The 13,383-nt window shown below is 45.2% G+C and overlaps 1 protein-coding gene across 9 annotated transcripts in view; it reads left to right on the forward strand.

Annotated features, from left to right (window-relative positions):
• The window catches only part of CSNK1G3 (casein kinase 1 gamma 3), a 443,408-nt gene that overhangs the window by 342,229 nt on the left and 87,796 nt on the right, over nt 1–13,383 (forward strand). For all 9 annotated transcript variants that reach the window (XM_086961092.1, XM_086961090.1, XM_086961093.1 and 6 more), the window contains exon 10: nt 8,947–9,042. In XM_086961092.1, coding sequence (XP_086817218.1) covers nt 8,947–9,042 — 96 coding nt within the window. The remainder of the gene's footprint in view (nt 1–8,946; nt 9,043–13,383) is intronic.

Genomic DNA, 13,383 nt, shown 5'->3' on the forward strand with positions numbered 1-13,383 from the left:
AAAGTTTGAGCTATTGGTTTTCTAAATGACATTTTATTTTTTTGTTTTGTGATTTACAATGCCCATACTTTTAACTTTTCGCATTTGGAAAGTTTGAGCGATTGGTATTGTAAATGACACTTTTTTAATTTACGTAGTTCACTACTGTGTCAATAATATACACATATCTTAAGTTAAAACGATTGCACGTTTTGGGTAGAAAAGCGCCAACCCCAATCCACAGCAGAAATCGAGACCACAAAAAATCTGATAATCACGGGACATACACTGGGATTGTCAGTGACCTTCATTTTATGGTCGTTAAATGTGAGGGTGTTGCAGCCTGGTGGTGAGTTGTGGCTGTACTGCCGCCGCCGGAAGACTCCTTCACATGAGCAGGGAGCTGAAACGTGTCAGGAACAGCACGGGTTCAGGCTGGTTCGCCATCGACTGGCTGGCTTATTGTTCGACCCCAAGCCGCCGGATGTTCATGTTGTGCTGCTTTCGATAGGTCTGTACTCGGTGCTTTACCCTCCCACCCCCTCTTTTTACGTCCCCTGTGGTGCTCAGAAGCATGTGCTCTGTAAAAGAAAGGGAGGGGGAGATGGACGTGTCAGATCTAATCGAGTTTCCAAAAGTAATATCTTCTTAAAGCGGCATTAACATTGCATACGCTAAATGCGAGTCGTCTTTCCAATAGGACTTGTTTTGGGGAGAGCGCATATGCCGTCGTTCAATTTAATTCTGTATTGTGAGGATTAGGGAACATAGGCTCGTACTCGGCGCTAGCCTTTCGGGGGCTATTGGCACCCTGCTGTGAACATCTGGAAAATTATGGATTTATTTCCCGCCGGTATGTTGATGGGCTATTAGGGCGCCGGCACGGGCCGGGGGATTTGCAGTGTGCAGTAATCCACACTCTGTTGATTGACTTCAAAGGGCATCGCCCGTTGGAACCGTGCCCTCTGTAAACAACAGATGCAGCCACCTCTCGGGTACAGCCTACTGCCCGCTCCCAGGGAATGCTAAACTTTTGGCGCACAAGACTTTTCCAGAGGTTTATTGTAGATGGAAAATGAGCATGTATTACAAATTAAGGAGTGGAGATGTCTACCCAGGACTGCTCACTTGTCCATGGTATACATAATACCATGGAAGCAATAGGTACGCGTGCAATTAATTGCGTATATGATGGTGACTGCAAAACTACAAATCCCATAATGCAGTTTGCTGAAAAGTCGTTATCTGTGGTTTCTAATATATGCTGCTTAACCCAGTGCACTAGGTCCACGTGATAGTGGCCCTCTTGGAGTGTATGCGGGTGAGTCCGTGCTCTTCACCCAGTAGCGTCTTTAGTATTCTTCTCATGTGCTTAGAAGCCCTGTTGATCACACACATGCGGAGTTATGCGCACACACGTGTAGGACACTACATGGAGGTAGCAGATCGTGGGCAAAGGCCCTTCCCCGTGTTGACTAAACACAATGGAAGTGACAGTCAGACCCTGCGTGATAAGCACCGGCTAACCTTTTGAGAAAGTGACAGACTTCCAGTGCAGATGTGACAAGCACAAAAGCTCTTAACAGTCAAGTAGAACAACAAAATCGAATGACCAAGAAATGAGCCTTTATTTTTGAATAAGGTGAAGTAAAGTTGAAGGTACTGCCTCAATGCTGGATTGCATGCCGTGCCAAAGAGGGAAGGAAAATAAACCAAACAAGCAAATCGCGAAAGAAAGGTGAAATAAAGAAACATTAAATAAATGCACGCACGGAGACAAAGTGAAATAATGGAATTTTATTTTTAATGCAAGTGGCAAGTAGTACAAACAAGCGTTCTGTGTAAATCGTCACCAACACGTACCTGATAATGCACGCCCCACGAAACAAGAGCGGCCGGGAAACTGAAAGTACGGCCGGCCAGCCATGAATAATTAGGGGAGGAGAAGCCGCACAGCACACGCTGGGAGAAGCCTTTTGATGTGCTGTGCGGCCGTGAAAAAATGCAATTAGGAGGGAGGGAGGGAGGGAGGGAGGGAGGCTGATGCGCGTGCTTGTTTGGTCACGTGATTCACGTGAACTCAAAGAAAACCGCACGAAAAAAAACCTTTGTTTCACGAGCATTTTGAGCACTTGAATTCTCGCTCCGCTCAATGCGCATGCGCATTGATAGGTCGCGAGACCTAAATATCAGGGAGTCTACTCGACATACTTTCTCATTTCAAAAAGAGACAAGGTACTGCGGCCTATACTCTACCTCTGATTCTTAAACAAATTTATAAGAACACAAAAATTCTAAATGACAACACTAAAAGAAGTTATTCCTCCACTCCCAACAGGGGGATTTCATGGCAATCATATTTCTAAAGGATGCCTTTCTACACATTCCATTGAATTCAAAATGCAAAACTTTTTTGAGTTTTGTGATAAACAAAACACTACCAATTCAAAGTACTACATTCTGGCTTAAAATCGACCCCAAGGGTTTTCACAAAGTGCCTGTTGGCTGTAGCTGCAGATCTGAGAAGAAAAGAAATACTTAAGAAGACTGGATGGTAAGCGCAAACTCTGTGGACTAGTGCAGACAATACATTAAAACAGCGATAACAGTACTGCACAGACTGGGATTCACAGAAAACATGGAGAAGTCTTAGCCAACACCAAAACAACAAACTCTTCTTAGGAACGAACATAAGCACAATTCAGGGAAAACCATTCCCTTGCGACGAGAGAGTACAAGCTATAGCGCAGAAACCTCTGCGATACGACAAGGGTCAGTCTCTGACAGTGAAAAGTCTACACTAATACCACATGAGAGGCTTCACATGAGACTGATCCAAGAATGGATACTGAGTCAATGTCACAAGCAACTAGGAGCTGGGAGGATCCAGTGGTTGTGACACAAAAAATAGAAGAGGAAATGAGTTGGCGGAACAATACAAATGTTACAGCAGGAAGACCATTTATGACTACAACTCCAGCAGTGATCATTATCACAGACCCCTCAAATATCGGAGGGGGAGCACACATGGGGAAACTCAATGTGAAAGGAGTATGGCGTCCTCCGGAATCAGTGCAATATATAAACCTCCTGGAGTTAAAAACTGTGTTCTTAGCCTTAAAAGCTTTTCAACGCCAATTGTAGAACAAATCAATACAAATACGAACGGACAATACAGCAACACTGTTTTACATCCATAAACAAGGGGGCACAAAGTTTTTTCCCCCATCAAAGATGGCACAGCAAATCTGGAGATAGGCCATTCAAAGACAAATAACAATAACGTGATACATCTATCAGGAGTAGACAATGTGTTAGCAGACCAGTGCCAATCTCACTCGAGGTGGAACTGAACCAAATGGTATTGGGCACTGTCTTAAAAAGGTGCAACACCACAAAACGCAAAATGCAAAATGCCAGTTCTTTGCATCCAGACATCCATAACCTCAGTTCCTAGGGAATGCGTTTTCGATAAAGTGGTCAGGGAAATTTGCATACGCTTGTACCTTGATACCACTGTTTTCAAGAGTGAAAAGTGCAAACAGTCACAGAAGGCACAGGTACTCATAGCTCCACAGTGGGCAAGACAAACTTGGTTCCTTGACCTAATGGAGGTGACACAAGAAATAAGAAGGCTACCAGTGTTACAAGACCTGCTTAGGAGGAGTTCTTCATCCAGAACTAAACACATAAATTCTATCAGTAAGGCTCCTGAAGAAATAGAATTTGGTCACTTAGGACTACCAGAAAAATCTGGGGCAGTCCTCGGAGAAGCAAGGAAGACAACAACTATAACATGCTACACTTCAAAATGGGAAAGATCTACATATTGGTGTCAAAGAAATAATCGAATCAAAAAAAGAGCAAGGGAAACCACTGTGATTAGATATTTAAGTCATCTGCTAGAAGAAGGCCTAACTTATTCTTCGCATAAATTACATTTAGCAGTGATAGTAACTTACATACAGGGCAACATCGGCAGAAGTTTGTTCACCGCAAAAATTATCAAAATATTTCTAGAATGGGCAAAAAGAATAGCAACACCTAGGAATACACCAACACCCATATTGAATCTCAATGTGGTACTCACACAGTTAATTAAAGAACCATTCAAACCAGCCCGTAAAGCAATTTTAAAATTAATCACTCTTAAAACCGCATTTCTAACGACCATGACTTCACTACGCAGAGTTAGCAAATTACAGGCACTCGCCATACAAGAACCATATATTTAAATACACAAAGACCGAGTAGACTTAAGAACTAACCCACAATTCATTTCTTAAGTCATATCGCAATTTGTCATTAATCAAAAAATTCAAATGTAAAGTTTTTTACAAAACCCGAATGTTTCAGCAAAGTATGCTTTACATACCCTGGAGGCCCGCATTGAAGCCAAGGGGGACAGACTCCATTTACTCTTCCTTAACGTTGTATGTAATATTTTGAATATGCAAACCTACATTAAACAAGCATTTGCAATGCAATAGGTCTCGCATTATTAAATTTTGAGCTATTGGCATTGCTAAATAATGCAACACTAATAGCTCAAACTTTAATAATGCGAGACCTATTGGAGTGCAAATGCTTGTTTAATGTTCATTTTGTATTACCATTAGGTCTGATACCAACAGCATGCATGCCACCAAACCCAATTCAGGAGGTAGACTTCAGATTTTTTTAAACAACCAAATTGCTTTATTTTAGCTATCTCCAGCTTAAAATTGCCTCTGCCTCAACAGAAGTCAGTGGGGAAAACATATTTTCACAATTTTGCTTTCAAAATCAATCCCTTTACAGGTTTAATAAATTGGCATGTATGCCAAAGAAATCAGGCCCACCTAAAGCCCTGCAAGACTATGCATCCAACAATGTATTCTGCCGCCCTCTGTGCAAACAGCCCATAGAACTGTAGTAACATAGAAGTGGAGTCAATGTGCACCTACTGTCCGAGGTTGGTATGCTAGTAGTATCACATGCAGAGCCTGCACCTGCCACGCTCTTGTGTCCTTAGCGCGTGCCCCAGGAATGGTCCCTTGGTTCTCAGTCTCCCAATCCTGCCCACTCAGATGAGCAACAAATCCTTGCTGCTGTCGGCCACAGGTGCTCTTATAGCCTTCCAGGTGAGTCACTCGCCCCGCCTTCTCTACACAGCCGTGACTTCTGAGGGGCGTGGCACTACTGCAGTCACACCCCCTTCCCGCCCTCGAGCCCCGCCAGTATTCCAGGGATGCGGCACGTGCACATAGTTTAAGAGCACCTTCGCCTCAATGCTCTTGCCCACGTTGGAAGGTAGCTGTTCACTGGCTGTACGTGTAGTACGTCACAGGTACCCCAGCCAGGAACTCACCCCAGTGGATTCGTGAATCTGCTGCTGTTGAGATCTGTCTAGTTGGGTGTGCGCTGGCCGTCTTAGCCGTTCATCCTTGGGAGGGCGATTAAACGAATGACTAAGAGTTGGTCACTAGTAAACCATATGATCAATGTGCCAAGTGAATTCAGTTTGTTATGTACTCTATGGGAATGGTGGTTGTGATAGTTCTGTTAAACATGTTCCACTCTAACCAAACTCAACTTGCGTGCGCCTCTTCAGAGTCCAATTTGGCAGTTGTAGAGCCTCATTTATTTATTTTATTTACTTATTTTCTTCTATAGCGCAAGACTCGACCCCCGAAGGGGTATCTCCGCACTTTGCTCGCTGTAAGTGTCAGACAGTGCCTTTAGGACATGCAGGTGAGAGTTTAAACCTCCCGAAAAAGATGCGTTTTGAGAGCTTTCCTAAAGGAAAGAAGGCTGGTGTTAGGTCGCATGTCAATAGGAGAGTGCTCGGCCACCCTGCCTGGCTATCTTGATGAGAGGTATTTTTAAAAGGAATGGACTGCCAGAGCGCAAAAAGCGTTCTGGTGCATATATTTGAAATTTCTGAGTTAGATAAAAGGGACCAGATCCAAAGAGACTCTTGTGTATGATGCAACAGATCTTGAACTCGATCCTCTGACGCACAGGCAGCCAATGGAGTTCTTTCAGGAGCGGCCTGGATGGTGTTCTCGGGGGGGGGGGGGGGGGGGGGGGGGCATTGAGAACCAGTCTGGCCGCAGTGTTTTGGGCCACCTGCAGTTGGTTAAGTACATTTTCATTCGCAGAGATAAGAAGGCTGTTACAATAATCCAACCGACTTATTACGAGTGCTTGAACTAAGGTCTTTCTAGAACCGTCTGATAAGAAGGGAAATACCCTTTTTAGGAGCCCAATTGTTCGAAAACAGGATCCAGTCCCCAGATTCACATGCTCATACCGAGTGATCACCTCTAGGCGATTTCCCGAATGCTGCGTCTGGCTGCTCGTGTTGTCTGGTGTACTATTTTAGGGAAATTGGATGCTCTTTGGGAGTGTGTTGGCTTTTCTTCTAAATTACGTACATTTGAGCTCTATATTACGACAGTGGCTGATCACAGTCTAATTAGCAGACAATCCACCGTTCATAATGTCACACCGAGTGCTATGGACGGAATCACAGTGACCATGACTAGCCGGGGTCTCTGATAATACTTTGAGGTAGAACAGGAAGGTAGCTTTGCCTGAGGCCTTCACCTTCTGGGCTTAAAATGCAAAGTAATGTGACATTAAGAAAACTCTGTTTTACAGGTGGGATAAACAAAAGCTTCCCTTGAGGCTGTCTGTACCTAGTCGGGCGAAGTGCATTGTGGAGCTTGTTGTCCAAAATATTTGGAAATGTCACACGCCAGTGTATGTAGCGCGCCCTTACTCAGGGCTTTAAGTGGGATCAAACAACTGTGGGGGGAGAGGGGAGGGCTGGCTTTACAAAACGTAAGCTAAATATCTGCATTTAGCATAGTGTGCTGCCCCACTGGTATTTTGCTGCATCTGCCCATTCATCCAGATATATAACACAACAAGTAGCATTACGCCTACAACAAGCCAGAGCTACTGGCTTTTCCAATGGTTGTGAATTGCATAAGATAAATAAGAAAGATCTATTGCTTCATTGCTTCCTTGCTTGTGGGTGAGGTTGTGGCATACAGCTGGAGCTGCCAACTTTCGAGCTGAGAAAGCAGGTTCGAGCCTCCCATCTGCTCAACATCCTGTGATTCACAACATAAGTATGTCCTAGTGTAATGTTCCTGGTGCTATTGTTGCTCCAAGTTTGGGTCTATAAAACTGAAAAATGAGTCTCCTTGAAGTTACCTCAAAAGAAGTGACGGATGCAGAGTTAAGCTTTTGGACAAAGGACTGTTGGAGCTGCTAGTTCTCAGAAAGACTTAACTTTAAGCAAACTAGAAATAAACTATTGTTCTGAAAATATTTCCTGATGCTGGCCCAACTTTCAAATTCTCTCTTCATGAATTCACATATATGACTGGGATAAACCACTGGTTCAAGCCAAGCAGCTGTGTAAAACCTGCTGATTTTCGGCTGAAATTCCCACGATGCCAGCTCGGCTTTCACTCTTTCTAAGTCGATGAAATGAATACCAGGGCCTGGCTCTTTAGGAACACCTGCAATTTAGGCGATAATAGATGTCTCAAGTGTCGGAAGGGGCTATAAATTGTAAATAGTATTACTACCCCCGCACACACAGCCATTGGGTGACGTCACCTTATTATTCAAGCGCTAATGCCCTGGAGCTGAGTTACCATCATGATGCAACATCGCTGGCCAGATGAAGCTGGCAGTAGGTTTTTGAAAGCATTTTGTGAAGTTAGCAGATACGAGGAGCTGTAGGCGCTGTAGCTGCGAGCCATCGACTTCAGACCATCCCATAAATGCATCAATAGATTCAATACACCTCTGTCCTGACCTGCAGCGCCACCTGGTACGTAGAGCACCCGGCTGTCTCAGTTCCTCTCATTACCGACCTGCCCCCGACGCTGGCGAGTCACAGGGTGGGACTGATAAACAGCTTTGCTGTTGCACCTTTATTTCTGACTTACATTCACATAAGTCTGGATACATGTTGAAGCCTGCGAGTGGTGTGCGCTCACCACAGCGAGCCTTGGTTTCGGTTTCAATTAACCCGCGTTGTATGGGCACGATAATTGAAACCACGTGACAGCCTATTGGTGTCTATTACGCGCACCAAGCCTGTAATAGACACCAATAGGCCGTGGGCGGAGCAATGCGCCCGCCTTTGGCCAATAGCGTTCAGTCTTTCATTAAGACGCACGCTAAGGCCAATGGGGTAGCTGAAAAGGAAACGCATACGCACGAGCGTGTGTGATTCCTAGGTCAGCTTAGATTCCCCGTTTTTCCCATACAAAATGTCTCGTGCTGCGGAGTGCACCGCTAGGCGTGAGACCTAAAAACAGCAGAGTCAATAAATGCGTGGAGGGGTAGCTGGGTTAGGAAAATAATAGTGGACAATTACTGTGTCGTTATGGAATGTCTTGATCTCTTTCAAAGCTTCATCAGAAATGCCCCACATCTACACAAATTAAGTAATGTTGTGTTAGGTCCTGTGCGCGTAACTAGAGAATGTCTTTTGCCTTATTATTATTATTATTATGTTTTTTTGCACTTCTTTTTATCCTGTCTGATGGTGTCCTAGCTGCAAGTGTGCCTAGAGAGACGGAGATTTGTGATCTTGTCAGCCAGAGAGGAGGGTTTCCGACTGTGATTTCTAATTTCGTCTGCTGACCTTTGAATAGTGTAGCCTAGGCCAATTAAAATTGTTTCGGTCCCATAATCCAATTTACCCATTGGCCTATGATATCAAACTCCTCTCCAAATCTGTTCTTCTCGAACTGTATAGTAAATTGCACTTTGTTATAATTGCTCGGGAACGGTGTTGCCGCCTTCTTAGTGCCACGAAGATATAGCAGCCTTAAGTGTTATTTGCATTGCATTTTTTCAATGTATTTATCTTCCGAAATGCAGCTTTTGATGTTTAAATAGTATGAAATTGCAGTTTGATTGGTTTCAAATATTGTTTTATGAATTGTATTATAGCCAACGCCTGTGGGTCCATCGCATGCAGACCCTGCACTGTCGTCAAACAGAGAAGCACATCAGCACAGAGACAAGCTGCAACAAGCCAAAAATCAGGTAAGCATGAAGCGTGAGCTATTCCATAGCGGTTAGTATTTTCCTCAAGAAACATTAGCACAGTTTTATTTTCGATTCTGAAAAATGGCATTAGTTCACTTAGGACTTGTTACCGTAATGATACATCTCCTAATGTTAATCCCTCCATATTAGCCGAATTGTATGGGGTGTTTTTTTAATGAAAACTAAAAATGAAACATCTTTGATCAAGTGGGTGTGAGAAAAAGCCAAGAGAATACTGTAAACAATTTACACCTACGCATACACAGCTTTTTTGTTGTACTGATATTGTTAAGGGGCCCTTCTGACACTTATGTCCTTAATCTATTGTAATTGTAGCTTGATAGATTCACCAGATGGTGTAATAGTGTTAATTACTAGATCGTTGGTCACATGACTTGATTCTGGTGGTCATGTAGTTTTGGATCACCTTGTTTTGATGATTCAGTATTGTAATAACTAAGTGCATATGATTTTGTAATTATTCCTGCGGAGCGTTAAAGTGAATGCCAATTTCTTAATCGTTTTGCTGTAATCACAGCATTAACTACCAGATATATGTTGCAAACATGAAGCCTAAAAAGCAAGTGTAAAAGATGGGATTATGTCCCTCTTTACAGTTGTTTTTCATCAGTTTTTATTTCAACGCTTCATCTACACTAATTGGTAGCAGATGCTTCAGGTTCACTTTTGTTTTCACCCTGTTTGGTATCAACTAGCTCTTTGGATCAAAAAATTCAATAGTGAAACCAATAAAGGTATAGAATGGGCACTCTTCTGCCCATATCGGGACGACCAAACACCTCTGTAAACATTATGCGCATTAAATTGAAAATTACATTAAGTAACCCATTTAAAAATGATAATTATGCATGTTTTACAGAACATCACTACAAAGTAATTACTTGTCACAGTTATTTTCGGCCATTGACAGGAACATAGTTAAAATTGCTATGTAATCTTTGCATTCCACAAAATAAAAGTGCACTGAAGAGGCAAGTCAATGCTATGCTTCTCAAATCAAATAAATCACCATACAATCAGTGTAGGAGAAATCCATATTTTCGCAGTTTATTCATCAATTCGGTTGCTCTAGACATCTGGTATCTGGTACGTCAACTGTAAGTTTACACAAAGGGTTTGCCCAGTTGTATTGTGGTGTGCGAGAAAGAAATTGTTGGCCTACTTGCATCTAAAAAGAATAATAATCTTTAAAACGTGTTCCCCACTTCAGGCTGCTAAAGCCTCCACTTTTAAGTGCAACATGGGCAAAAAGCCCAATTACACTAACTTCTATTAGAAAAGTACTGCAGGCTACAGATGTGCAATCTGCAGGTAATACAGTACTGAACATTCAATAGAATTATCAGTATATGTTTACTTGTACAATATGCAAAATTTTAAAAATAGATGTCATCTACCATAAGCTTAGCTGCCATCTATATCAAGAGAGCATTTATTTTGCTTGGTCGCAGATGGTCTACACATTTTACATCAGACCACCCCTTCTGCCGAGGAGGCCAGTGGCTGTACTTCAAAACCAGCCCACATAACAGACTCCGTAAAAGAATGGAGAATCGTTGCAAACTGCTACTATATATCTCCTCGGGAAAAGCTCCCAAAACACTATATTCATTTGACAATGGAAACTATTTACAACAGTGGAGCGAGTCCCATCTTGAGAGCCAAAAAAATGTAGTTTGGAGGCAGATGTTTTCTTTGCACCTTTTCTTGCACTCTCTGCATACACAATTTCTTATATATTTTCTTATTCCACGTATTCTGCCTGCATACCCTCTTGAATCATTAGTGCGCTATACAAATCGATATAACATTTACACTGCCAGCTTTATTCGACAAGTGCCCTGAGTGTGGTAGGAAGAAGGCTAAATCGGACCCCCACAGGGTATGCATACTCTGTCTCCCTTCCACCCATGTCCCTGACTCCTGAGATATCTGTCACTCTTTCTCCAGGAGGACCCTGCGTGACAGGGAGAAGATTCGTCTCCAAGGCCTGGAGCAGAGGAGACATGTAGAACCAGGTGGGACTTCTGCTCTCCGTCGACCCAGGGCTCTGGGTCCAAGCGGCATCGCCGCTCGACGTCGAGAGGCAGGATGTCGAGACCTCGGACGAGGTCGACGTCGAGGACTTCACCGGCGTCGACACACCATCGACGTTGTGCTAAGTCAAGGAGGCGACTACGTTCGCCGTCGAGGCTGTACCACCGTTCGCCGTCGAGGAGCTCATCGACGTCTAGAAGATCGACGTCGAGGAGTAGAAATTTGAAGAGGTCATGGAAGGAAAAATCGACGTCGAAGAGACGTTCAAGGACCAGGTCAGTGTCCCAGGCCTCAGTGGTCAATCTGTCCTCTTAATCGGCGAGTCACGGCGGCACAAGCGCTTGTCCAAAAAGAGGTCTGCCTCCAGGACATCTTCTTTGAGACCTTCTCAGAAGAAGAGGAGAGTGGTGAGGTCACCTTATTCGGAGTATTCTCAAACCTACTCACCTTCTAGGCCCAGGACGCCTACACCTCCACCGCTGCCTCCGAGGATGCCTCCTCCACGGCTGCCTCCTACACCTGCGACGATTTGTCGTCCTCGTCCTCCTCCTGCTCCTCCTCCTCCTCCTCCTCTACTACCGCCCCTGCCTCCTCTTCCACCGCCTCCCTGATCTCCACCACCTCGGCCTGAGGATCCGGCTCCTACGCTTCCACCTCCTCTGAGACCGGCGTCTCCGTCGAAGCCCAGGAGATCTAGATCAAGGTCTAGAGGAAGGGATCGCACTCGCAGTAGACACCGCTCCTCCACAAGGTCTCGTCTCCGCCATCGGAGAGACAGGTCGCGGTCCCGGTACACGGGCGCCTTGAGTGACCGGGCGTATTCTCCAACGTTATCGGATTCCTCTCCTACGAGGGTGTCACCGGTGGACGACTTTGTGACGTTTCAGGAGGTGCCGCTGAGGGGGGCAGCAAAGTTAGGGATCACATTGACAGTACCCACACCTTCTACCTCTGTGATATTTGAGACTGCACAAACGGCATCTGTCTCGCCTGTTGTTGCCCTTGGTGCCAGGACTGGAGGAACCGACCATGGAGCTGCTTCTGACCCCGGCTTCGTTGAAGTTGGCTCCATCTAAGCTGCAAAAGAAGTACAGGCCCCCGGATTCTGGTCCGGCGTTCTTGAGGTCAGATCCTGTACCGGATTCTGTCATCGTGACAGCAGCCAAGAAACAGCATGCTACTGCTCCGTCTTCTACGGTGCCTCCGGACAAGGAGAGCTGTCAGATGGATTCAGCCGGACGGAAGGTTTGCGGCACGGCTGCCACATCAATGAAAGCGGCGAGTGCCTCAACGCTCTTGGGTCGCTATGACCGTGCTTTGTGAGAATCTCTGCAACAATTTCTCGAGCTGCTCCCGAGGGATAGGAGGGAAGACTTCCAGGAGATATTGAAAGAGGGAATGATGGTCTCCAATCAAGTCATCAGCTCTGCGGGGGATGCCTCTCTTCTGGCGGCTCATGGTTATTGTCATGGCATTAATTTAAGACGCCATTCCCGGTTGCGCCTCACCTCTCTCAAACTGGAGGCGCAGCAGAGAGTCGCAAATTTGCTGTTCTCTGGGACAACGCTCTTCGGGAAGCATGCAGATGAGGAAATGGCCCGCATGAAGACGGAAGCAGAGATATTGAAGAGCGTTGGTTTGGAGAAACCAAAGGAACAACGGAAGTTCTTCCGTCCGTTCCAGTGGAGATATGGTTCCCAGAAGCGAGGACAAGGTCGGCAAGCTGGCCAGTAGCAACAACAGCAGCAGCAGTACCAGCGGCAGCCTTTCCAGAAGAGTCAAAAGGGCGTAGAAGGCCAGCAGTCCTCCTCGGCAAACAAGAGCCTTGCTGGGGTAAGCCCCGAGGTGCTACTTCCCCCTCGTCCGTTACCCGCTCCGGTGGGGGGTAAGCATACAAAATTACCTGGCAGAGTGGAGAAAAATTACTCCGGACAAGTGGGTGCTGACTATTGTTTGCAATGGATACAGTCTTCGTTTTGTCAGCCCGCGTCCAGCAATCCCACCGGTTCGCTGACAGTTCCAGCTGCGCGAGCTTCAAGTGGAGGCCGATACCCAGTTAAGAAAAAGGGCGATCGAAGACGTCCCTTTGTCTCAAAGTGGAAAGGGCCTTTACTCACGGTTCTTCCTGGTGCGCAAGAAGGACCAGAACGAGTTCAGGCCCATTCTGGATTTGCGACAAGCAAACAAATGGATTCGCAGGGAGAAATTTCGCATGCTGTCTTTGCACCAGATTTATCCTCAGCTACAAAGGGGAGACAGGCTGTGCGCAATAGATCTACA

Source organism: Lissotriton vulgaris, chromosome 3_1 (assembly GCF_964263255.1).
Source record: "Lissotriton vulgaris chromosome 3_1, aLisVul1.2, whole genome shotgun sequence".
NCBI classification, from domain to species: domain Eukaryota; kingdom Metazoa; phylum Chordata; class Amphibia; order Caudata; family Salamandridae; genus Lissotriton; species Lissotriton vulgaris.